Source organism: Lissotriton vulgaris, chromosome 12, assembly GCF_964263255.1.
Source record: "Lissotriton vulgaris chromosome 12, aLisVul1.2, whole genome shotgun sequence".
Lineage (NCBI taxonomy): Eukaryota > Metazoa > Chordata > Amphibia > Caudata > Salamandridae > Lissotriton > Lissotriton vulgaris.
Window position 1 is genome coordinate 628,799,554 of NC_141700.1, and position 26,389 is coordinate 628,825,942.

Sequence of the window (26,389 nt, forward strand, 5' to 3'; positions counted from 1 at the left end):
GTGGTGGTGGTGATGGACGTGGTGGTGGTGATGGACGTGGTGGTGGTGGTGGACGTGGTGGTAGACGTGGTGGTAAACATGGTGGTGGTAAACGTGGTGGACGTGGTGCTGGACATGGTGATGGTGGACATGGTGATGGTGGACATGGTGGTGGTTGTGGACATGGTGGTGGACGGGATGTTGGTGGACGGGATGTTGGTGGACGGGATGTTGGTGGACGGGATGTTGGTGGACGGGATGTTGGTGGACGGGATGTTGGTGGACGGGATGTTGGTGGACGGGATGTTGGTGGACGGGATGGTGGTGGACGGGATGGTGGAGGACGGGATGGTGGAGGACGGGATGGTGGAGGACGGGATGGTGGAGGACGGGATGGTGGAGGACGTGCTGGTGGTGGACGTGATGGTGGTGAACATGGTGGTGGTGGACATGGTGGTGGTGGACATGGTGGTGGTGGACATGGTGGTGGTGGACATGGTGGTGGACATGTTGGTGGTGGACGTGGTGGTAGACGTCGTGGTGGATGTGTTGGTGGTGGCGGACATGGTGGTGGTGGTGGACGTGGTGGAGTGTTGGTGGACGTGGTGGGGGTGGTGGACGTGGTGGTGGTGGACGGAGTGAAAGAATAGGGTTATAGATTCGCTAAAATGGTTCAGTTTCTAAGTGCGGTATTGGCGCCCAGACTAACCTTCAGAGGCCGTGCGCGATTCATTATGGATTGTTGTGTTGCTGGTCTCACTGAGCACCGATTGTATGGCTGCCCGCGAGCCCTTATGACCGCTCTGAGTGCGCTGTGAGTGCTTTTGTATCCTGAATGTATGTCACACTGTATATACAAACTGTGTTTACTGGTGCTTTTGTGCCTCTTTCAGGCAGATTGTTCCAATTGGTCAAGAACCATGTGACGTTCATAGTAAAGGTAACGGGTAATGTGCCAAACTACACCAATAGCGGGGCATGACTTTTTTTGTACCCCGTGCCTACCAAAATCAAATGTGTCCTTGTGTAACGTGACTGGGTCTCATGTAAAGCGCTCCAATGTAAGATAACTGGTACTCATGTAAAGCACATTATTAAATGTCACCCCGAGTAAACGCACAGCCCACACGCAATCAAAGATAAAAAAAAAGTGCCAACAGTCATTATAAAACCCACTGTGTTCTGCCGCCAGTAAAAGATCCAGTCTCGAGTGGCGGGCCAAAAGTGGACAAGATGGCAACCAGGAGGGATTGAAATACCTCGGGTGCAATCATTGCACCCGCCTTTGCATAATTTGCGACGCCAAATGACGCGCACGAATGAAAACTCCAGGCGGAGAAGAAACACAACTTCTGAATCTGTAGTGATTTCAAGAAGCTCTTGAATGCCAAGAGCAGCTATCGCCACCCGAGACCTAAAAAGAGAGAGAAGAAAAACATGCCCCGCAAAGTTCGGCATTAGTGTCAGATGGAGCTTAGGGTGCAAGTGATAGAGGGTATGTTGGGCTAACCTCGACTGGTGTCATAAACGTTAAATATGATTAAAACAAAGGGAAAATAGCAGGAGCAGCCAGTGCATATAGGAGCGGTGGGCGAGATTCAACAGATAGAAAATTAATCATTTAATTTTCCCTCATCATAGTCTGTTCAATCCCCATGCCCCCTCAACCCACCCCACCCCATAACCGCTCTTACCTGCACGGGCCGCTCTTGGAAATTACCATAGGTCAGGGCTTTAAGGAGGCCGGGCACCGGAAGTGTTTTAAAGGGGGCCTCGAAACGGGTCTCTATCGGGCTCGGTTTTGTGCCCTGGCACAGGCGGTCCGTTTTTTCCCGGACTGCAGTGACAGCAGGCACATCGATGGGCGCTGCTCACACTGCTCTCTTCTCACTGGTGGAGAAGTTACGTCATGACGTCATGCCAGGTGAGCGCTGTAGAGGAAGGGAAATCCTTTAACCACATCGCTGCTTGCAAGTTTACCCTCCTGTGCTGGACAGCAATAAAAACGGGTGTGGTCATGACGAGCTGAGCTCGTCATGAGCACAGGAGCACTGTACTGCATGACGAGCTGAGCTCGGCATGAGCATGGAAGGGGTTAAAGAGAGACATTTTCTCTCTGGATTTCCCTTCTCTTTTTAAAACTCAGGAGCAGCAACATTGTTGTGGTGTCACCACAGCTTTAACCCCTTCCATGCTGATGACGAGCTCAGCTCGTCATGAATAAAGCAAAATAACAATTTCCAGCACAGGGGAAAAATAACCACAGCAGTGATGTGGTTAAATCGAAGCTTTTTCAAAATTATATACAAGCCATAGTTGCTGCTTATGCAACTAACAACCATTAACAAAGGCAATAGTCGTGGTAGGCATGATGTTACTTGTATCATACATCTAGATGCAATGAGAGAAACAGCACAAACGGCAATTTACCAGTTGGGCGACGCACTATGCTAAGCACAGATTTTTAGCTTACGTGTTTTTGTGCCCCACCCTTAATCACATTGGCCACGCCCCCATAGGTGGTGTAATACAGTAGGGCTCACGCATAGGTAATTGTAGAAATTATTAACCTGTAAGGTACAATTGATAAGTACCACATTCTAAAACTAGGTCGCAGCTTAAAAAGTAATGTAGCGTTAGGGTACTCAATGTGAGAGCAACAAGTGTGCCGTCCCCAATAATTGGGAGGAGCGGAAATACGGACCTGGGCTATAAAAGAAATAAAACACAACAAGCATGTAGAGTTTGAGTGTACAAAAGAGCTGCGGGGTTGGTGGTTTCAAGGGTTGTAAATCATACCTAGAGTGCAAAGAGTATGTCTGCAAGGTTGCTCGTTAGTAGGTCTCTGCAGTCTCTATAGGCGCAGCCGGGAGTGAGACGTTAAGGTTGTGAACATGCCGGAAGTGCTCCTATGATTAGACACAACGAATGAAAGAAATAACTTAATAAAGCGCGCAATTATCCGAAGGTGTCGTTGTGCTATAAAAGGACCATAAAAACCTCCCACAAGATAAAAAACAACTTTGGAAGCAGCCTAACTAACCAGTTGGAAAAAAAGCCAGATCTTCAACTGAAAGTGAAGTGAGGTTTGAAAAATCAGGCTGTCATTGTGAAGTTGGGCGCCATATTACAATACGGAAGGGGGTGTGTGGGCCAGGGCCGGTTCTAGGATTTGTGAGGCCCTGGGCTAAAAGGGAATGCCGAGGCCCCTCCGATTTATATTAGTGGCCCCTTGCTAGGAGAGCATTCAGAGACACTGTGGGAGGCCCATGGTCCAGCATTTTTGAGCCCCCACAGTTTTAACTTTTAGCCCACAAGCAAGTCTCACACCTTCAGTCCAATACGTGTGAGAATTGCTTGGGGCTGAAAGTGAAAACCGTGGGGGCGCTAAAGTGCTGACAATGGGCCTACAGGAGTGTCTGTGAATGGGTCTCTTTGCAATAGGGACAAGAGGAAGCGTCTCCCTCCTCTATGCCTCCAGACACCATCCCTGAGAGGCCCAGCGAGGGGGGCCCTCCCATGGACCCTAATTGCAAGGCGACATCTTTCTTTAAAATGGATCGCCAGGGAAACAACAGGACACACCACCAGTGGGGGGTCCCATGCTGGAGGGCTGAGTGTGAGGCCCTGGGCAGCTGCCCACACTGCTCATGCCTAGCGCCGGCCCTGGTGTGGGCGTTGGGGCTCAATGGGTATAAAGAGAGGTGAAGAAGACATTAAAATGAGGAGCACAAAGAGTCCAGCAGGCACCGCCTGAAAGGCGGTCTAGTCAGTGCTAAAATAGAAAAGAAAGGAAACCCGGTGGAGGCTAGCATACGCTCCAAATGCATGCGAGTGTAGGACAGTAATAGCACCTCTAATTAATAAATAAATATGCAGGGTCGTGCCCTGGAACATAGAATATCTGGCCATCATTGTGAGATTAGGCACCATATTAAAATGGCGGGGAGATGCATGGATGATAGGTCTCGGTGTATATAAGAAGAAAGTTAAAGAGGAGATTCAAAAAGGGAAGCACCGTGAGAGTTCAGCGGGCATAGCCTAAATACTGTCAGGTGCGTGCTAAAAGAAAGATAAGAAAACCCAGTACAGGCTGGTATAAATCCCAACTGCACCCGTATGTGCCTGAGACAGTAAATGTATTTCCAATTGTATAATTAAACATGACAGAGTTGTGGCCTGACATATAGAGAATACGACTATACGGGGAACAGAGGCCAAATCTGTCTCAGGTACAGGGAATGTCTCGAAAGGCAATTACGAGGCCTCCCATAGTAGTTGTCGAGAAAACCCATATGCAATTCTACATGATTATGTGGAAATGTGATTATGCAAACATAGATCAAGCAACAAAGGACTCACTAATTATCATATAGGCTGAAGGATGCATAAATAGACACACCAGAGATTGTCTAGCAACTACAGATGTTGCAGAAACCACACTGTGGGGTAAACGGAGAGAGTCAGTGCAAGTAATTAGTCCCCAAGGAGCCAGTGGTGCATTTCAGCATCTTTGTTTAGTCCTTTTTTGGTTGTCGGATATTTAATTATCAGTTTACTTTCCCTTCTGCGGAGCTGTCGCTCCCTATTACATCCTCTAGGTAGTTTGACAATAATCTCGATCCCTGCAAAGAAAAATGTTTCATTGTGTGGATGGATATTCTGGAAGTGTTCAATTAAGGGATGTCCAGTGGTGAATTTAATAATGTGTCCGCAGTGTTCCTGGATTCTGGTGCGAAATGTTCTCACTGTACTACCAATGTAAGGTAGGTTGCAAGGACAGAGGATGAAATAGACAGTGCATTTGCTAATACAGTCTATCCAGGTTGGAATTTTTGTTGTCGGTCCAGTTGGTAGGGTGATGTTTTGTGATTTGCTGGGCCCTAGTTTGCAAATGTTGCCGGTGTGACATATCAAAGCCCTGTGGTCTGTCTAGGAACGTTGATTTTGAGGTTCTCTCGTTAACTAATTCAGACTTGCACAGTAGGCGATGCAGGTTCCGTGCTCTTCTGAAGCCAATAACTGGATGGGTTTTGATGCAGTGAGATATGCTGGGGTTCTGTATTAGTCAGTGCCAATGGCCAGGCAGAGTTCTTCTGATGTATTGTTGACCATTGTGAAACTCCGTCATAAAACGCACAGTATCATGATTGGGATGCAAGCTTTGGCTTTTGGCTTCAGAATTTTGATTAACTTTCTTTTTCTTGATTTCCTTCATGGCTTTTTGTAGACTGTTATGCTGGTATGGTAGTAGCCATGAGATTCTAGTGGCAAAATCATCTCCATATTTTTTTGTTAGAAATATATGTTCCTCTATACAATTACGTATAATTGATAAGTCAGCCACCTAGGTACAGAAAGGAGGTAAATGGTATTTCAGTGGCAATGCAACGCCAAACTCTCCCTGAACTTCCTTGGAGTCGGAGGGACCTGGAAGGCACAGCTCTGAATTGGTAGTACTGTTGACTTACCACAAAGCGCAGGTAGTGGTGGGGAGTTGGATGTATAGGGATGTGCAAGTAGGTCTCTTAAATTGAAGGCCAGCAGGACATCCACTTGCCTGAGCAGCAGGATAATGTCCTGCAGGGTGGTCATAAAGAAGTACTCCGACAGGATTTAATGATTTAAGGGCTAGAGGTTTAACATTAGCCATAGGGTCAAGAAGAGAGGCAACACACCATTGCTATGCTGGTGCGGGGTACCACCTTGATGGCATACTTGGCCAGTAGCGCCAGCTCTTCCTCCTTGGGCAGCCGAAGATAGTCACAAGTATGAACGTTGCATCAAGGTGGAATGTCTGGTGGGGATGGACGGCTAGGCTGTACCCCTCTCCTGTACCACAAGAGAACTCATTTGACAGAGGTATCTACCTCCCACTGGGGGAGGAAAAACCCAGTCTTCCCTCGACAGGTGTTATGTGGTCAGTGGGGAATGAGGAAAGTCACTGTTTGAAGGCAGAGGTGCCTGATTGAAGCCACCGTGCAGCTTACCTTATCAGTTGCTCCGCATCCACCTTTGCCAAATAAATGTCTTGGAGGGTTGTGTGTCCTGAAGGACTGCTGTTGGTGATGAGGGCCCTGTCTCCAGGTAGATGATGGTGTTTTGGCACAAATGCTGGTTTTTATGGAAAGTAGACCTAGGTGTTGATGTCTGAAAGGCACCCATTGCTTTTGCGGTGTCCTTAATCCTTTCTTACATCTCATTGACCTGTGTGCCAAAAAGATGTTCCCTATCGAAGGGCACATTAAGTAAGTGTTACACTATGGACAGAAGCGAGAAGTCCAGAGCCAAGCATGAAGTGGTAAAAGGATGAGCAAGTTACTTACATTCGGTAGCGATATATCTGTAAGCGACACAGATTAGTTATAGATTCCTCACCTTAGAATTACCCCCAGGCATCAGACTGGATCCAGGGAATTTTTTCCTCAGCAGTACCCCTGCGCGTAGATAGGTGGCGCCAGTCAACTCTGCGTTCGTCGTTGGCGTCGTGGTTGCAGGAATGACGTCGCAGTATCTACTTAGACCCTGTCCTCGCACACTGACGTCGGTTCTTTACACGACATTCCATGCCAGAAGCACAGAGCCATGCAAGACACTGACCACTGGTGCACAAAAAACTAGGGCCCTGAAAGGAAGTCCCTTCCCCTAGAAGTCAGTTCGCAGAACGGGAAAGATGGGTGGGGCGGTGAGGAATCCTTAACTAATCTATGTCTCTCACAGATATATTGTTAGCAAAGGTAAGTAACTTGTTCATCTGAAAGAGACTGTTATGGATTCCTCACCTTAGAATAGGTACCCCAGCAATACCAACCCCGGTGGTGGGTCTGCGAATCAAGTTCACACCAGAGTGTCCTGGAGAAATGAACGGCCGAAGAAGCCATCTCTCCGGACTTGGCTGTCCAGGCAGCAGTGTTTGGTAAATGTGTGCAGTGAAGCCCAAATAGCTGCCTGGAAGAGGTCAAGAAGGGGGACTCCACGTCCCAAAGCAGTAGATGCTGCCGTCGCCCTGGTGGAATGGGCATGCAACCCCACTGGAGGTTCCTTTTTCGCTAAGGCTTAGCAGATTTTGATGCAAAGAACGACCCATCGGGAGATGGTCCATTTTTGCACAGCCAGACCTTTCTTGGAGCCTACATAACCAAAAAAGAGCTGGTCATCCACCTGGAATTGTTTTGTGCGATCCAGATACAACGAAAACGCAAGTTTTGGATCCAGACTGTGAAGCCTCTCTTCCTCTTTAGATTATGCTGAGACGAAAAGAAGATGGGCAAAGTGATAGTCTGTCCTATGTGGAAAGAGGTAACCACTTTGGGAAGGAAAGAAGGCCTAGTGCAAAGGACAACTTTGTCTGGATGAACAGATAGTAAAGGAGGTTTAGAAGAAAGGGCTTGAAGCTCATTCACCCTCTGAGCAGAGGTGATGGCAAACAGAAAGGCAGTTTTAAGGGTCAGAAGACTGACTTGACCGTTATGTAGCGGCTCGAAAGGAGCGCACATAAGATAAGTGAGAACCAGGCTCAAGTCCAACTGGGGCATTATGAAAGGGGTTGGAGGAAACTAGTGAGTAATGCCCTTAAGGAAGTGATTTACAAAAGGGGACTTGAAATGAGAAGGCTGTTCAGGCAGCCGAAGGAAGGCCGAAATGGCCGAAAGATAGCATAGCCTTTGAGAGTGGCCAGAGCAGAGCACCATGCCATAAACTTGTTCCATCTACAGGTGTACACCGTTTTGGTGGAGTGACGCTTTGCTGCCAAGATAACCTTTCAGACTTCAGTAGGAAGGTCGAAAGCTGTCAAATGTCGCTGCTCAATCTCAACGCAGGTTCGGGTGGAGGATGATCCCCTGCTACTGCGACAGAAGATCCTCCCGAAGAGGCAGTCTGATCGGAGGATCGATTGCCATGTGTGAAAGCTCGGGATACCAGACACATCGTGCCCAATCCGGGGCCACAAGAATGACTTGGGCTAGGTTGCGCTTGATCTTTTTCAGCACTCTGGGCAGAGATGGTATAGGTGGAAAGGTGAACAGAAGACCCCAACTCCATCTGCGACGAAAAGCGTCGCCTAACGAGTGCCACCTTGGAAATTCCAATGCTCAGAACTGCTGACATTTCACGTTCTCTTCAGAGACGAATAAATCTAATCAAGGCTCTCCACACTGCTGAAAGAGACCTTTCACCACCTGCGAGTGAAGATGCCATTAGTGGTCCATCATGCACCTGCGGCGGAGTTCGTCCGTCCTGGCGTTTAGAGAACCTGCCAAGTGTTGAACCACCAGAGATAGGCCCGGATGTTCCAGCCAGGTCCAAAGGCGGAGAGCCTCTTGACATAGGGTCCACGACCCCACCCGCCTTGTTTGTTGCAGTACCACATGGCAGTAGTGTTGTCCATGAACACCTGCACTACTCTTCTCCTGGCAGAAAGAAGGAATGCCTTTAGTGCCTTTAGTGCAAGACAAATTGCCTGAAGCTCCTGAAGGTTGATATGGAGCCTAGACTCCGCCGGAGACTAGTGGCCTCTTATCTCTGCCTCTCCCATGTGGTCGGTCCACCCCAGCAGTTATGTTTCAGTCACCACTGTGAACTTTGGTTGGGGCAAGGAGAGGGATCTGCATCTGCCACTGACCCAATCCCGGTTTGTTAGCCACCACTGCAATTGACATGCAGTTCCCTCCGAGATCTGGACGCAATCGGAAAGATTCCCCTGATGCTGTGCCCAATGGAACACCAGGTCCCACTGCAGAGCCGGCATACGCCACCTGGCATAGTCCACCAGTAGCCTTAGGGTCATTCTGACAGAAACCTGGGATAGAGGCTGAAAGATCCGAATCATAGCCCAACTATCCCAAACTCGCTGCTCAGGAGGATAAGCCCGAAACTGCGTTTGTGTCCAGAAGCTCTCCGATGAAAAGGAGATTGTGAGAGGGAATCAGGTGTGACTTCGTCACATTGATGGTGAAACCCAGCAAATGCAGGAGTTCAGCCGTAGTCTGGAGGTGGGAGAAGACAGCCTGGGCGAGCCTGCCTTCAACAGCCAGTCGTTGAGATAGGGGAAGACTGGAACCTTTGATCTTCGCAGGTAAGCTGCAACCACCGGCATCACTTTCATGAACACCGGAGGAGTGCTGATAAGGCCAAAGGGGAGCACGGTAAACAAAGTGCTCATGGCCTACCATGACCCGTAGGTAACGCTGATGGGCCGTCCTGCAAGTCCAACACTACCATCCAGTCACCAGGGTTGAGAGCAGACAGGACCTGACTTCCGGACGAAGCAACTGCTGTTCCGGAGATCCAAGATAGGACGCAGCCCCTTGTCCTTCTTGGGCACCAGAAAGTAGTGGGAATAACAACCACAACCTACTTCCGCTTCAGAAATGCGCTTGATGGCTCCCTTGGCCAAGAGAGCCGTAACTTTCTGTTGGAGAAGGGCCAAAAGATCCTCTGACATGCAATGGGTCTGAGGTGCATAGATGGAGGGGTAGTCTCAAAGGGGAGGTAGTAGCCCCTTTGGACTATCTGCAAAGCCCACCTGTCCAACGTGATGTTGAGCCAGTGGGGGAGGAGATGGCGAATCCTGCTGCCCACTGGCAAAAGGTGGCCCTGAAAGGTTGGACTAGGAGGGCTTGGAGGGTGCTGCAGAGGGGACGCTGGTGGGCTGACCGGTCCACTGGCCCCCAGAGCCACGACGGTGGGTCCCATGTCCCCAGCCGCACAGAGGCTGGACAGCATGCGCAGGCCTGTGGCTCTGGGCGGGACGCGGTGGGGCACCCCTTCTGTAGCCACAAAGGCAGACTTCGCTGGGTGGGAGGTGGATGTGAAGCCCAAGGACCTGGCCGTAGCCCTGGAGTCCTTAAAGCGCTCGAGCGTGGTGTCCGCCTTGTCACAAACAAGCGACGGCCATCAAAGGGCATGTCCTAAAGCGTAGCTTAGACATCACCCGAAAAGCCAGTAGACCTCAACCAGGCATAGCGTCAAAGGGCTACCGACGTGGAAATTGTCCTGCCTAGTGAGTCGGCGATGTCCAGCCCTCATCGGATGGTGAACTTCGCTGCGTCTCTACCTTCAGCAACTGCACGGGAGAGCACATCATGGGCCTCCTCCGGGCACTGTGGCAGCACCTGCGCAACTGTGTACCACACCTAGTGGGTTTAACGGCCTAATAGACATGCAGTGTTCACAGACCACAGTCCCAAGCTGGAGGAAGAAAACATCTACTTCCTAAGGTGGTCCAGCTTCTTGAATTCCCTATGAGGTGGTGCATTAGGGAATGTGCCCTTGGAAGTCGAGGCTTGGACTACAAAGCTCTCTGGGGTGGGGGGGGGGGGTTTGAGAGAATAATAGGGTCAGCAGTGCGGTGGGGACGGGCAATCATCCTATCCACAGGAGCCCCTGTGTTGGGCTTGGATCAAGTGCCCAAAGAATGTCCGTGAGGGCTTCATTGAACAGAAGCAGAGGCTCCGAAGAGGCAGCTGCCAGCTGAAACACCTCGGTCAGGAGGTTAGTACTGACCGCCACCGTAGGAGGCTCAAGGTTTAAGGCTTCGGCCACCCTACGCCACACCACTGCGTAAGATGCACCCTCCTCCGTAGCCACGGTAGGGGGAGAAAGCCCAAGGGTAACTGCGCGCTACATAAACATTTAAATAAATAAAAATAAAAAATAAATAAGCATGCCATGGTCTGGGGAGGTGTCCAGAACACGGTCATCACCAAACTCCTCTCGCCAGGCCGGTTCCTCTGACTGGTCTGCTAGAGGGTCCACACCCCCCTCCCAGTCCTCCTCACCCTCCTCTGGTAGCCACTCAGGGCGCTAGGAAACACCAGGGGAGAACAAGGGTACAAAAGTACTGGTCTGCACTGGCCCTGACGTCGGTCCGGTTCCATGTCTACATCGAGGGGGAGGCTAGGGTCGACGTCGGCTTTTGACACAACCGGGGTCGGAGGGGGCAGAGGTGTCATCACACTGGATTCGGCATCGGAGGAGGTGTCACCAGGTCAAACTGGATCCTGGCCTGAATTCTTGGGGGTCCTGCAGCGCCGAAGCCACCAGCATTGAAGGCCCTATTGCCCCCAGGCTTGTCCGCGGGGTCTGAGGGTGCGCCAGCGGAGTCTGGCTGCCCAAAGATGGAAAGTAAGGCTTCCTAAAAGTTTCAAAGCTGGGCAGCGGTCGCTTCGGCTCCCGGAAAGGGAAGGAAGGCCAGATTCGACCAAACAGGCCCCGCAGGGAGAGCCGGATGACTACCTTCCGCTTCCCGCGCCAGCCGACGGACGGGGAGAACGCAAAGAGCACCGATGCCTCTTCGCCTTCTTCTTGTGCTTCGACTTACCCGAAAACAAAGACTTCGATGACGAGTGGTGGTGGTGGTTCCGCAACCAGTCCCGCGACCTCCCTCTGGACCAGGACTTTGAAAGGTGTGGAGCGGACTGCCAGGCCTCGAGAAGCTTTCGGGACCTCTCCCACAAAGACTTCGGATTCATGGCCAGGCAGTCATAGCACGACTTCGGGTCGTGGTCGCATTCCAAGCATCAAAGGCACACGAAGTGCAGGTCCATGACCGACATCAATTTGGAACAGGAGTAGCAAGCCTTGAAGCCGGTCTAACGTGACATCTCTCCTTGCACCAGGAGTCGAGCGACTCAAAACAGGTGTCGACAAAAGTTGCAAAAACAGAGTCAAAAAGTTACTCGAGGTACCGCCCTCTCCAGATCTGCGCTAGCTGGCGCGGACAAAGAAAGAACTGACGTCAACGCGAGAGGGCGGCATCATTCCAGAAACCACAACGCCAACGACGAACGTGGAGTCGACCGACGCCACCTATCGACGTGCAGGGCTACTGCTGAGCAAAAAATTCTCCGGATCTAGTCTGAAGCCTGGGAGTAATTTTAAGGTGAGGAACCTATAACTAATTGTCTCTTTCAGACACTGGTGTTCATCCAATGGAAGGAGGAGTCCAGCGCCTCCAACATATTTATGTTTGAAATTACCTTCCCTTGGCTATCAGTTCCCGACCCTTTTCCTGTGTGTTCATAATGGTGGAGGTCATGTCAGGCGAGCAAGCCAACAGAGTTGGCAATTCAGTAGTGTGCTGAGGCCCAACTGCCACACGTTTCCCTGTTGCATCACAGCTCCTGCTCTCCTTCCCTTAGAGGGTGGTGGGAGGGCATCCCCATTTGCCAGCACTGAGGCACGCTTCCTCGCTCTGTGAACTAGAAGGGGGTCAGGTGGAACTTCACGTCGTATGTATATGGGATCTTCAGCCACTGGCTTGAATTTGTTATTCCAGCAAAGGAGTAACCACCCTTGCCTTCACTAGTTCTTTGAAGTTCTGGGTGACAGTTTTCACCATGCCCATCATCATAGAGAGTTAGTGCACTGACCACTCTATCTTGGACAGTGTTTCTATGAGGTAGCCTTTAATCTCCTGCTCCATGTGCATCCTAGAATTGTGGCGGTGAGATGCCCCCTGGATGGCTGCATGATAGGTGGCAGTGTCATCTGGCAGGGAGGTATTAGAGGGTTAAAAGTGCAGTCTAGGTTAGCAGACAGTGGAGGGAAATGTGGGCAGTTTGGAGATATGTGCAAGGGTGAGCAAGGATGTGGTGATTTATGTTGACAGGCAAGTAGAGCAGGAACTCAAGGACATCTTGAAGTTTGTCTGGAAGCTTTATTCAGTTGACAGGCACAGATAGAATTATGCATAGCAGACCACACCAGAGGCCTATGTTACAGGTATACATATTTGTTGAATTTGCACTCCTGGTTCTCTATGAAGGCCTTCTTACTCTCACTTCTTTATCAGGTTGGTCTGGCCAACTAACTGGTTGTGTGTCAGGTTGGTCTGGCCAACTAACTGGTTGTGTGTGGTGTATGTCAAGTGTTTTCTCTTCTGCAGCAATCTTGTATTCCCTTCCGGGCAGGGAAAACTTCAGGCACAGGCAGGGAAATGCAGCGTTCTGGGGTTTGGGGTCCCTGGGACACTGCTGCCATCAGCCCCAGGGGAGGGGATCTCCTGGGCTAGTGGATGGCAAGGTGAAGTGTGGGGCAGCATAAGTCCCTGCTACCGAACAAAACAAAAACTGCCTCAGGGAATGTGGTCCCTGAGGCCCATGAGAGGCTTGGGGAGTGGGACCCTATGCCACTCTCCCCAATAACAATAAATCTGCCCATGGTGATGGGGTTCCCAGGGCACTCAAGTGGCTAGATTAGGGATGTCCCTACACACCCTTCCCCTTAAAAAATAAAAGATTAAAAACAAATGATTAAAACACAGCCCTGGGGAATAGAGTCCCTGGGGCATGCAGAATGCTTGGGGAGGGGGCCACATGCACTTGCCCAAAAAATAAACGTTGGGCCTAGGAGATGAGGTCCCAGTGGCCTATAGAAGACTCAGGGAAGGGGTTGCATGCGCCCCCAATGCAAATAAATAAATTTAAAAAAGCAAAGTGAATGTGATATGAGCTAAGTAGCCCCTCATTTCACCTTCACTGCTCCAACTTGGCTGTGCCCCCACAATGCCCTAGGGCTTTTTTCAATATTCTTTTTTATTCCTGGTGGTGCCCAAAGGAGGGGAAGAGCCACAACCAACTTTCATTTGATTTTTTCATGTTATGGCAGGGCTGCAGGGAAGGCAGCAGCCCCCACAGCAATATTTAAAAAAAACACAGTAAATCTCCTGTCTCATTGACTTCATGACCCCAGTAAAGATTAACACAATTTTTAAAGGCACTCCAAGCTGGAGCAGTATTCTCTTCAGCTGGGGTGCAAAGCCCCCTTGTGGTTGGTTCTATGGCTATTCTTTGTGGCCTGAAAGCTGTTAAAAGACTCAGACACGATTCACAATGTAACCCAGAGAAAACAGAGGTACTGTTTGGTGTTGGACCCCTGCCCACATGGTCAGGGGCCTGGTCAGCCAGCTGCACTTTACCTCCTCCCTCTGCAGATGTAGTCATGAACCTAGGGCAATTTATCGACACACAACTATCCTTTAAACTCCAGATCTAAGCTGTGGTTAAGACCTCATGCATACTACTAAAGATAATAAGGAATTTCTTTAAACTCCTGTCCCGAGAAGCCCATAAAATAGTAGTCTATGCACCGATTTTCTCAAGGCTGGACTACATTAACATTTTGTTACTAAGAGTCCCAGACTACCTTATCCTGCAATTGAAAATGGTACAAAATATGGCAATCCGGCTTCTGTTCAATCTTTCCAAACATAACTCAATCTCCCATTATCATAAGCAGTTGCACTGGTTACCAGTGTAAAAAAAGGAAATTTCTAAAGCCCTGATGATGCCATATTCGGCCTTCTAGAAGACAGGTCCTAAATACCTCCACAAAAGGATGGCCAATTATTGGCCTAAACAAGCATTTACAATGCAATAGGTGTCGCAGCATTAAAGTTTGAGTTATTGGCATTGTGTAGGACAATGCGTTACATAAATTTTTTAGCAAACTTTGAATTGGTGAGCAGTGAGAGTGTGTGCAAGAGTATGCTGTTCTTGAAAGCAGTGTGGTAGAGAGTGCAGGAATTTGGGTGACCTGAGCAATGTGGATGATGCACCTCACGCACGGGCTCACAGTTGTTATTCACACAGCTCTGATGATGCACCTCACGCACAGGGGCTGACGCAGTTATTATTCACACAGCTCTGAAGATGCACCTTAGGCACAGGCTCACAGCTGTTATTATTCACACAGCTCTGATGATGCACCTCACGCACGGGGCTGACCCAGTTATTATTTACACAGCACTGATGCACCTTAGGCACGGGCTCACAGCTGTTATTATTCACACAGCTCTGATGATGCACCTCACACACAGGGCTGACGCAGTTATTATTCACACAGCTCTGATGATGCACCTTAGGCAAGGGGCTGACGCAGTTATTATTTACACAGCTCTGATGATGCACCTTAGGCACGGGCTCATAGCTGTTATTATTCACACAGCTCTGATGATGCACCTCCGGCACAGGCTCACAGCTGTTCTTATTCACACAGCTCTGATGATGCACCTCATGCATGGGCTCACAGCTATTATTATTCACACAGCTCTGATGATGCACCTCAGCACGGGGCTTACAGCTGTTATTATTAACACAGCTCTGATGTTGCACCTCACGCACGGGGCTGATGCCTCCTGAAAGTGCCTGTATTTCAGCTAAACGTCTACATAGTTTCCAGAGTCAATAACAAACTGTCATGCAACAGTGAATATTGAAACAGCTGAGCTAGACACGCTGCACAGATATCGCGTCTAAAACCACAACTTTGCATATTAACGAACGGAAAGGAATGGAACCACACACTTTAGGTTACCCGCTTGTGTACACAGTATTCTACAGTTTATCTTGTGTACAACTGAAGCAATAAAAAATTCGAATACATGTACAGCCTCGTTATAAGAATGAAGCAAAAATAAATTAAATTCAACAATGTTGATACAGTTGGGCAAAGTGAGTGTGTCTGCAGCAAAACACTGCAAATCGGCAGGCACATTTAGTATATCGCCCTGCACTAAATCCAGAAATAATAAACTGACATGCACAGAGTGCATTCATTTTAAAGGGTTACCATGGTATTGCAATGACTGTCTGTGTAACTGTCCTACGTGTTGCTTCCCGGGCTTTGCAGCCGCCCTCACCCAGGGACATGCCGTTCTGCAGCGGTTTAGGCTGGAAGTGGGGCCCCGTGCCAACCCCGCTCGGTGCCAGCCATGCACAGCCGCGCCCCTCCCTGCAATCCCCACAGACCCGGGCAGCTTCCACCTTTTCTCGTGCCCCTTCTCCCTTACCTCCTGCCCCTCAGGTACCACCGCAGCTCTCAGGCCTTAGGAACACAGCCTAGCAGTGCGCCGCTCCCCGCCTCAGGGCTTGCCGGGAGTGGTTGTTCATGAGTCAGAGAGTAGTCCCAGTTTTCGCACGAGCTCGGACTACATATCCCATGGTGCAGTGCGACGGGCGGCCGACAAGCCTGCAGGCAGCATGCGCGTGCTGGGGGATCAACAGGTGACGCGGGGACGATTGACTGGGAGTGGGCGAGACGATCGATTCAAGTCGTCCAGTCGGTCTCTGGGCTTTTTTTTAAATTGACTGGCAGTTTTCAGATGGTAAACATGAAGACGGACAGTAGGATTAGGGTGACAACGGAGAGGTAGTACACATCAAGGGAGGCGATTGACAGCAGTTTAGACGGGGTACACTGAAGAGACTTGCAGAAGTCCGAAGTGGCGGTAAGTGGGCCTTAATTGTAGGGGGGGTTGGTGCGCTCGTGTGCGTGTGTGTGTATGTGTGCGACGGCGGGGTTGTCCTCTCTGTATGTGTGCGTGCGTGGGCGCTCGTGTGTGTCTGTGTGCGCGCATGCATGTGTGTTGGAGCTTCCCAGGAGATAGGAGATGGCCACAGCGAGCGCGTTCGCGCGCACGGCCCGCTCCAATCCGCATTTTGAAGATTTGCATGGCCATCTCGTCTCCTCGAAAGCTGCGTCGCTCACAATAGGTCTCTGGCGAGACCGCGCTTTCGCGCGGTTAACGCCACGAGACCTAAAAATCTCTGCACTCACAGTCTGCCTGACTGATAATCATTCTCTACACCAAATAGAAGAAGTGGGGAAGATCAACCTGCTCAGTTCTAGCAGCCAAATACTGGAACAAGCGCCCCGACCCCTCAGATGCATCCCGGATAAAAAAGTTATTTGTTTAGAAGGTAATTGAAAACCCATATGTTTAAAAGGTAAGTTGGTTGTTATCCTCCTGATGGCAGTCTGCTTCAATGCTGGGACACTCGCTGTAGCCAAGCACTCTAGAAATCCTTTGATTCATTCATATAGTAATGTTTTGTATTAAAAATGTTTTATTAAAAGTATAATCACTACTATTAAACATTCCAATATGTGAATTTATGAAATATAGATGTAATTATAATTACTGGTGACCTTTTGAAAGAGCCAATAGGTCTGTTTTATATATGTTTATGTGCTGACCCCTTGATAAAGCCATGTGGCCCGCCCCTTTTTGTATTTTGACCCTTTGACAAAGCCAGTAGATCTGTCTGCCTCAAAATGGCATCCTTCATATTGCCACATGACATAATCAGCTATGATTTGGCGGGGTTTTTTCCAGGAGAAAGTCAATAAAATTATTGAGGAATTAGAGAGTACCTAAGGGTGTAAGGAAGAAGGAAGGGTGCCTAATTTAGAAGTGGGTGACCAGGTAGCAGTCAACCCAACGAACATTGTAACCAGTGCCGAGAGAGGCAAGGACTTTCAGTTAGATGTTTTTCCATCGCTTGATATGAAAGAGTTCCGTAGCCTTGCGATGGCTATATCCTCGGGCTCCTAACTGGATCCATTACCTTGCAAAATATGGAAAGCATTCGAGGACGAGTTGTTCCCCTCTCTTCTTCGGATCTGTAACCAGTCATTTAGTGAAAGACAGGTCCCTATACAATGGAAACAAGCTCTGGTAACGCCATTGTTGAAAAAGCCCTCCCTGGACCCAGAATGTGCCATGAACTATAGGCCTTTCTCTCAGATGCCCTTTCCAGCGAAAATTGTGGAGCGAGCTGTGAGTTGTACCCTCTCCAACTACTTGGAACATCATAAGTTGTTGGAGGATGTCCAATTCGGCTTTCGGCCTGCTCATGGCACAGAAACAGCCCTGGTGACGGTAATGGATGATCTTCGGATGCGTGCAGACAAAGGGCAGGAAGCGGTACTTGTACTGCTTGACCTGTCTGCCGCATTCGATACGGTAAATCATCTCACCTTGCTAGATAGACTGCATGAACTGGGAGTCACGGATTGTGCTTTGAAATGGCTTGGGTCGGTTTTGATGGGTAGACAGCAAGCGGTATCTCTTCCTCCGTTTCAGTCGGCATTCTCCAATGTCTCGCATGGAGTGCCTCAAGGCTCGGCTATCAGCCCTATTCTCTTTAACGCTTACATGAAACCCTTGATCACGGTAATTAAACAATATAACATCAACATTGTTAACTATGCTGATGATACTCAGCTGATTCTCTCCCTGGAAGGAGAGAATTCAACTTCGGTCGAGGAGTTTCATAGTTGCCTGCGTGATACGGCTGTGTGGCTGAGGGAAAATTCGCTGCAATTTAACGCCTCGAAAACGGAGGTGTTGTACTGCTCGACGCAAAAGATCCCTCCGACGTTGCCCTCCAATTTCTGGCCATCGGAGATCCCCAATGCGGTCCGGCCTGTACAGACCGTGCGCAATTTAGGGGTTGATGGTTGATGACAAGTTAACCATGGAGGTGCAAGTGACTAAAACCGTGGGTTGCTGTCTGTCCATCATCAGATCCTTGCGCAAGATTCTCCATCTGCCCCCCCCCCCCGACGCACGTAAGCTAATTACTCAGAGCACGATCCTCAGTAGGCTCGATTATTGCAATGCCCTCCTGCTCGAGTCTCCTAGAACTCTTTTGGATAGGTTGCAAAGAGTCCAGTCTTCGGCGGCGAAACTGGCGCTTGGTTGGCCTAGGAGATCATCTTCGCGGGCTCTTGCTGAGCTTCACTGGCTGCCAGTGAAGCAGCGTATTCAGTCACTCTGTATATTGTTTAAATCCTTGCATGGAGCTGGCCCGGTTCCCCTGCAGAACAAGTTTGACTGGTATGTTCCTACCAGACTGTTGCGTTCGGCTGAAGCAAAGCTGGTGAGGGTACCAAGATTTAAGAAGGTCAGAGCTGGTGGTAGGTCCTTCGAAGTTGCAGCAGCCAAGTTGTGGAATACCCTTCCGCTGGAACTCAGGCAAATCAGTGAACTCCTCCAGTTCAGGAGGAGCTTGAAAACATGGCTATTTCCCACACTATAGCCTAGTCTCAGCAGTTGTGTCTTGTGGTATTGTCATTTCTGATCCCTCTGTATCACCGTCCCACCCTTTCTCTAGCGCCAGGATGCCTGTCAGGTGATTGCGCGCTCTATAAATTCAATAAATAAATAAATAAATAAATAAATGTGCATCTGGGCGCCCGCAGGGGATTTGGGAGCTGGGCCTGGCAACAGTTCCTACACTCAACCCCACGCCATGCATGGCAATAGACATCTTACTTTAGTTTTTTTTAAAGATAGGAATTAAAGAAAATATATATAAAGGTCAAAGTAATGTCATAATTAGGAAAATAATATCTTACTTTAAAAAACAAAATCTTAGAAATTCACTGAAGAAAAAGGTTAAAGGGACTTCCTAGTTTGGCGAAAATGTCAGTTAAAGCATACCATTTAACTATAACTTGTGCCTTAAAGTAACTATAACTCGAGGCATCGCCATGCCCTAATACTTACCTCACATATTACATCATGCATTACATGTTCCATGACATTATTGATAACATCACTGCAAGATCTGAAACAACATCATTGATAAAACTGTGCATTGTGGGAGCTCTAGTTACTTGACCTAACTATAACTGGTGAATTTTGGTGGTTTTGTTAATTTAAAATGGTATGTTTTAACTGACCTCCCCCCCGCCCCCCAACTATAACATCCCTTTAATGTTTGCTTTTTTCAGGGAAATTAATACATATATATTTATGTACGTGTGTAGAGAGAAAGAGAGGGAGATAGAATGGGTCTACATGTGTCATTCAGTGAACATTTAGACCACAAACAAAACTAGTACAAACAATGAAGTTCATGAGTCACAAACAGCCAACTTCTCTTACCGTCCATTTCTACCAGCAATTGATTTAGGGTGTTCTCTTGCTCACTTTGACCCCCAAAATTTCCACGACCACGTTTTCTGCCGACAGCATCAATCTCATCAATGAACAGGATGCATGGAGCATTCTTGCGGGCCATTGCAAACATGTCACGGACCTGCACATAATGATGCAATCATAAATCCACTTAAATTAAGAAACTTTCCTATCTGACATAACTAGAGTTCTCCAGTTATTTTCTTACAGTAACATGCTTGATTTGCTCCCTCATGGTGGGAGTAAACATGAAATCAACAGTGTTGGAATACATAGTTTTAAAACAGCTTTGCCAGGAGTCTGCCTCTTCAGTTTGTGGTCTACTAGGCAAGGTTTTCGCTCTACTCCCAAAAAGGTCTACTATTGCTCAGACATACATACCAAATGGGTGTGAGGAATAACAAAGCCTCGATGAAGAGGGGGAGTCTAATCTAAATCCTTGAAAGAGGTCAATGCCGGAGAGACACAGTCATGGTTAAGCTACTTTTTTCTTCTCCAGCAAGGGATCATTCATCGATACAAATGCAGTGGACTGGGAAGCAGTACAAAAAGAACACTTGAAGGGGGGTAATAGGACTCACCTTATTAGACAAACTTACTGAACAACCAGAAATGGTCTGGAAGTCCAGGTAGCAGGCATCGTCTCAGGGTGATAACTCTAGTGCCTGGAAATTGCCATTGGAAGCAGCTGATCATACTATACAAATGGTTTTTCATACATTCATTGAGAAGATATGACATGATTTTTTTTATGTTGCTGCTTACCATAGGTCTCAAATTAATACAGAAGTTAAAGCTCCATCAATACCGCCATTACTATGTTGGAATGTGCTTTGGCCTTCCTTAAAAATTGGTCTCACATATTTCTTTCTTAAGGCAGGTGTGACGATTGCTGGGATTGAGTATGCTACTGTTTGAATAGACTGTGCCACTTTTTGTAGTGTCCATCAGAGAAATGGTAAGTTTAATTTTATTTGATGAAGTGGGGATTAGTCTTCAGGAATGCTTTGTCTCTATGAAACCTGAGATACGGTTCAATGGAAAAGAAGGCTTGGTTCCATACTACTTAACTATAACTCATGACTTTTCCATGCATGTCTTATACCGTTTTATATTATCTCACTTAATACCATGTAAATTAGGTGTTTTTACAAGAACAGTTTTGCCATCACAAATCAAATCTTTGTAAGAACACAGTGCACGGTAGAGTGGCGAATTATAGTTAATGTAGTGTGGCTACAGAGGTGAATACACTGTGTATGGATGTGCACGAATATGAAGGTGTGGCGTAAATTATAAATCAAAGGTTTATACATTTTCTTTTGTGTGGTTAACATTTGGTTTGCAGATAAAGAATAAACAGAGTTATATTAAGTTAAAGGTAGTGTGTAAATGGCACATTTAAGGTATAACTATAATTTAAGAATTTGCAACGTGTATGTATTTTAAATTAGGCTTGTATAGAAAGAATAAGGAAAATGCTACTTATCCAGTATGCATCTGTTCTTGGCTTATAGAGCTGTAGAGTCACTTGCTGTGCATAGCCTGCCATCTAGTGTTGGGTCCGGATGTTTGCACGTTGTTTTTGTTCAAAGAAGTAATTTCCAGTCATGAGGTAGGTCACTCCTCCTTTCGGTGATAGTGCGCATGGGCATCGACTCCATTGTTAGATTGTTTGCCGCAGAGGGCGATAATGGCGTTAGTAAGAGATGTCCATGTATATATGTATCCAAATAAGATGTAACTGCAACAGTTATAGGTACCCGGGTAGGTGGGTAGGTGCATGTGACTCTGCATGCCAAGAACAGATACATACTGGGTAAGTAGCATTTTCTGTTTGAGGCATGTGAGCTGTAGATCACATGCTGTGCATAGACTAAAAAGCAGTTATCTCCGAAAGCGGTGGTTAACCTGTAGCTGTTCCAGTGATCTGAAATAGTGTACGTAAAACTGCTTGGTTCAAACTAGCTTGCTGTCTTGCTAACATCTACACAATCGCGTTTTTTAATGTGTGAGGTGTAGACCATGTTGCAGCTTTGAATATATCATCTATGGGTATATTTTCTAAGAATGCCATAGAGGCCCCTAGTTTGCGTGTGGAGTGCGCTGTAGGAGAATTGTTAAAGTTCTTTTTGCTTTTGCATAGCATATTTGAATGCACTTCACTATCCACCTTGCAATGCCTAATTTTTAAATAGGATTGCCTTTATTTGGTGGAGCAAAAGCGACAAATAGTTGTTTTGTTTTGCGGAAAGGTTTTGTCCTTTCTACATAGTAAAGAATAGCTCTTTTCACATCTAAAGTGTGTAAAGCACTCTGCCACAGAATCTGGTTGAGGGAAGAACACAGGCAACTCAACAGCTTGGTTGATATAAAAAGCAGAAATTACTTTTGGTAGCAAATTTAGGGTTGGTCGGCAGAACCACTTTGTTTTGGTGTATTTGTTAGAATGGTTCTTCTCACCCATTCTCCTCAGAGATGTGATAGCTATGAGGAAAGCTACCTTCCAAGTAAGAAATTGTATTTCACGTTTATGTAATGGTTCAAAGGGTGGACCTATTAGCCTGGTGAGGACAATGTTGAGATTCCACACTGGAGCAGGCGGAAGTCTTGGAGGAATGATTATTTTAAGTCCCTCCATAAATGCTTTGATGACAGGCATTCTAAAAAGAGACAGATGTCTTTTCTGTAGGTATTTAGCTATTGCAGCAAGATGTAAGCGTATGGAAGAGTACGCTAAATTGCAACGCTGCAGATGTAGAAAATAACAAATTATGTTTTGAACTGAAGCGTCCAGTGGATCTATTTGTTCGTTATTGCAGTATATCACAAATCGTTTCCACTTTGCTGCATAACATGCTCTTGTGGTAGGACGTCTAGCCTCTTTGATAATATTCATACAGTCTGGCAGAAGGTAGCCAAACTCTAAGATTTCAGGTGTCAGATCGCAAGGTTGAGATGGCTGGGATCTGGAGGTCTTATTTCTCCATGGCTCTGAGTGAGCATATTGGGAGTGAGGTGTCGTTTTTGATGAGGAACTACTGAGAGCTCAAACAGGGTTGTGAACAAGGGTTGTCGAGCCCATATGGGAACTACTAGGGTCAATGTCAGGTACACCTGTGAGTTTCCGAACCACTAATGGAATGAGTGGGAGAGGCGGAAAAGCGTAGGCAAATATCTCTGACCAATTCAAGTGCATTGCCCTTGGACAATGGGTGTGGATGTCTGGACGCGAAGTTTGGCCATTTTGCGTTTAGGTTTGTGGCGAACAGGTCTGTAAAGCCCCACATTTGAAAAAATGGGAGGAGAGCTTGAGGGTGGATTTCCCATTCGTGGGTCTGTTGTCTTTCATGACTGTGTTACAGCAAACAATTGATGGACGGAATGCTGACAATGCCTAACATTCTTCCCCAGTCAAAAGATCTGGGTTAAATCCATCGATTTTTTGCCCACTACGCCACCCCACCATCAATTGTTGTTTTTGTCTTTGACGACTGAGCAGATCTGCAATCTGATTGTTGACTCCTGGAAAGTATTCTGCCAGGAGAAACATTCTGTGATGTATGGCCCATCTCCAGATGGTCTGTGCAAGTTGTGACAGCTGGGGAGACTGTGTCCCCCCTTTCGTATGTAGTACATTGCGGTCATGTTGTCTGTACGGATCTGGAAAGCTTTGCCTACTAGATGAACTTGAAACGCTTGGAGCGCTAGAAAAATTGCTAGCAGCTCTAGATGGTTTATGTGGAGCTGCTTTTGCTGCAGGCTCCATATGCCCTGAATTGTATCAGTCTGGAGATGAGCTCTCCAACCAGTGAGCGATGCGTCTGCTGTCAGCACTATATGTGGAAACGGGTTGATGAAGGGCTGCCCTTTTGAAAGGTTTTGTGTATTCTACCACTGCAGAGATCGATGGGTGCGGCCGTCCACCAACACTAGATCTGATAAGAGACCCTGAGCCTGTTTGCACTGACGTGCTAAGCACTCTTGAAAGTCTTGTGTAAGGGACTATTAGTATGCAAGACACCATCATTCCTAGTAACTGCATGAACACTTGAGCTGGTAATGAGTGATGAGGTTGAAACTGGAAGAGCGGGTGCGGCATTATCACCTTGAAGTGATAATGCTGTCCTGCTATTACGACCCTTAGGTATTTGCGGCGAGCAGGATTTATTGGGATATGGAAATATATGGAAATAGGCGTCCTTTAATTCCAGAGTGGACAGAAAGTAGTTTTGTTGAAGCAGCGGAAGAACTTGTTGGAGAGTGACCATGCGAAAGTGGTTCGATCGAATGTATAGATTTAGTTCTCTGATATCTAGTATAGGCCTGAGAGAGCCGTCCTTCTTGGGAATTCAGAAGTACAGGGAGTATACTCCGGTACCTTGATGTTTTAATGGGACTATCTCTAATGCTCCTTTTTCTAACAGAGAGAGAACTTCTTTTTATTTAGAAGGGTAAGATGTTCCTGTGACATTGCATGTGATTTTGGAAGAATGTTTGGGGGAGTGTCTGTAAGTTCCAGGCAGTAACTATATTGGATAACTTGTAAAACCCATTTGTCTGAGGTGATATTGTTCCAGACAGGCAGAAATTGACAGTCGTCCCCCGACAGGAGTGGAATGATCGGTGGTAGCAGAAGGAAGTCACGGATTGTTAGCGGGGAAGTACACATGGAGTTGCCTCTGCCTCTTCCCTTACCATTTTGTCCTCTAAAATATCCTCTTGATGAGGGCAATTCGTTGTTGCCCTTGTAGGAGGCGGAGGGATTTTCTGCGGTAACGTTTTTGGAGCCACCCCTTTAAAAGGAGCGGCAAAAGGAACCCCTATGGACTTTGCGACCTCTGTGTCTTTTTTTTTTTCCAGAGACGAGTCAACTGCTGGACCAAAGAGGTGTTCCTTATCAAAGGGCTGAATGAGAATGGTGGCCTGTACCTCAGGTTTGAAACCTGAAATTCTCCATGCGTGTCTGAGTAGCAAAACGCTGGTGTTTACTGCGAGTGCTGCGGTGTCTGCTGCATCTAATGTGCACTTGATGGAAGTATTGGTGATAATTTTTCCCTCTTGGATCAGATCATTTGCCATAGATTTGTGCTCCTCAGGCAGAAATTGTAAAAGTTTTTCCAGCTCAACATAATGAGCTCTATCATATCTGGCTCGCAAAGCCTGAGCATTGGCAATGCGCCACTGATTAGTTGCCCTTGAGGCTACCCTTTTACCAGAGGCAACAATTAACTTAGACTCCTTATCAGGAGGAGGGGCCTCACATGTGTTCTATGAGTTCGCTTTCTTACGAGCATAAGGGACCACAAGAGAGTCTAAGGGCAGTTGACCCTTGATGTAGACAGGGTCAGTAGGTGCTGGCTTATATTTTTTCTCAGACCTGGGCGTGATGATTCTTGCCCTGACAGGGTCCTTGAAAACTTTATCTGCATGCTTAAGAATCCCCTTAAGCATTGGTAATGTATGTGTACTTAAAGCTCAATGTAACCTATGTTGTTGTCAGGAGGTGATGGCCTGGACGGATATAAGTCAGTGTCTGTGCATGGATCAGTATCATAACCCTCCCAGGGGTCAACATCATGTGGCCTACCCTCATTCCCATCTCCATTCCTTTCATCCTGTGGGTCGGGTGACAATGGTGGTGGTGAATTAGTGGGTGTAATGAGTAGTTGAGGATTAGTAGGTGTAAGAGGTGGCACATAAGGTGGCGATGGGTTTGTACCCAAAGTCCTTTTCTTCAGGGGTATGTGATGCTCATCCTGATGGGCAAGTTCCTTTTTTCAGGCAATTTGGCATGAATATGTCCAGTATCTGGGTTAATAACCAGTTCTTTTTGTTTCGGATCAGACGGTGGAACATCGGACCGAGGTTCTTTTGTCGGAGTCTTTTTATCTTTACTTACAGTTTTCAACGTCAAAGGTTTTGGCTCCGAACTCTTCGGCACCGAGGATTTAGGCTTCGATAAAGATGGAAAATGAACGTGTTTGGATTCCGGCTTGGCGCCGGCATGGGGATGACTACAGTCCGAGCCGGAAGGCTGTTCTTTGTGTTTCAGCGCCGGGCCCACGGGCGGGGAGCTCAAAACTTTTTCTCTGTGCCGACCTTGCCCCGCAGGCAGAGGAAGGACTGGAGCCTATTTCGGTTTTGGTTGTTGGGGCAAGGGGGTTTCTGTACTCACGGTACGCTGACCCAGTGTAACTTGCTCCTCTTCTTCCATGTCTGAGTCAGCCTCGGACAGAGAGACATGTTCCTCTTCCTCGGCTCCTTGAGGGTGTGTTTCTTCTTGGTCAGAATCTTTGCCAAAGATGTCCAGTATGGAGCTGCCTTGGTGTTGCATCTCGTGACATCAAGGCAGACGGTCACGAAGCGTCTTCTTTGATTGAAACGATCGTCATGCGTTGCACGCTTTCTTGTCGTGTTCCACGGACAAACAGAGATTGCACACTTCATGCAGGTCGAGGTGCGGAAACTTGGCGCGACACCCGGGACAGAGCTTGAATGGAGTCCGTTCCATCAACTGCTAGCGAGCCCATCGCGGTTAGGCCCAACGCCCCTCCACATGTTTTTTGATCAAAAATTCTTGGTTCGAGACGATATGCGGAGAATGGGAATGCGATTGAGAAACAATACCCTCGAGGGTAGTGGATTGCGCGTCGAAGGGACCCCGAGAAACGGTGCAGAACCAGAGCGCAGCAAATC

General features: G+C 47.7%; 1 protein-coding gene across 1 annotated transcript in view; it reads right to left on the reverse strand.

Annotated features, from left to right (window-relative positions):
- LOC147677886 (mitochondrial inner membrane m-AAA protease component AFG3L1-like) overlaps positions 1-26,389 on the reverse strand; it is a 365,672-nt gene that overhangs the window by 172,215 nt on the left and 167,068 nt on the right. Inside the window, exon 10 of the mRNA XM_086945781.1 lies at positions 19,658-19,811. Within this exon, the coding sequence (XP_086801907.1) occupies positions 19,658-19,811 (154 nt within the window). The remainder of the gene's footprint in view (positions 1-19,657; positions 19,812-26,389) is intronic.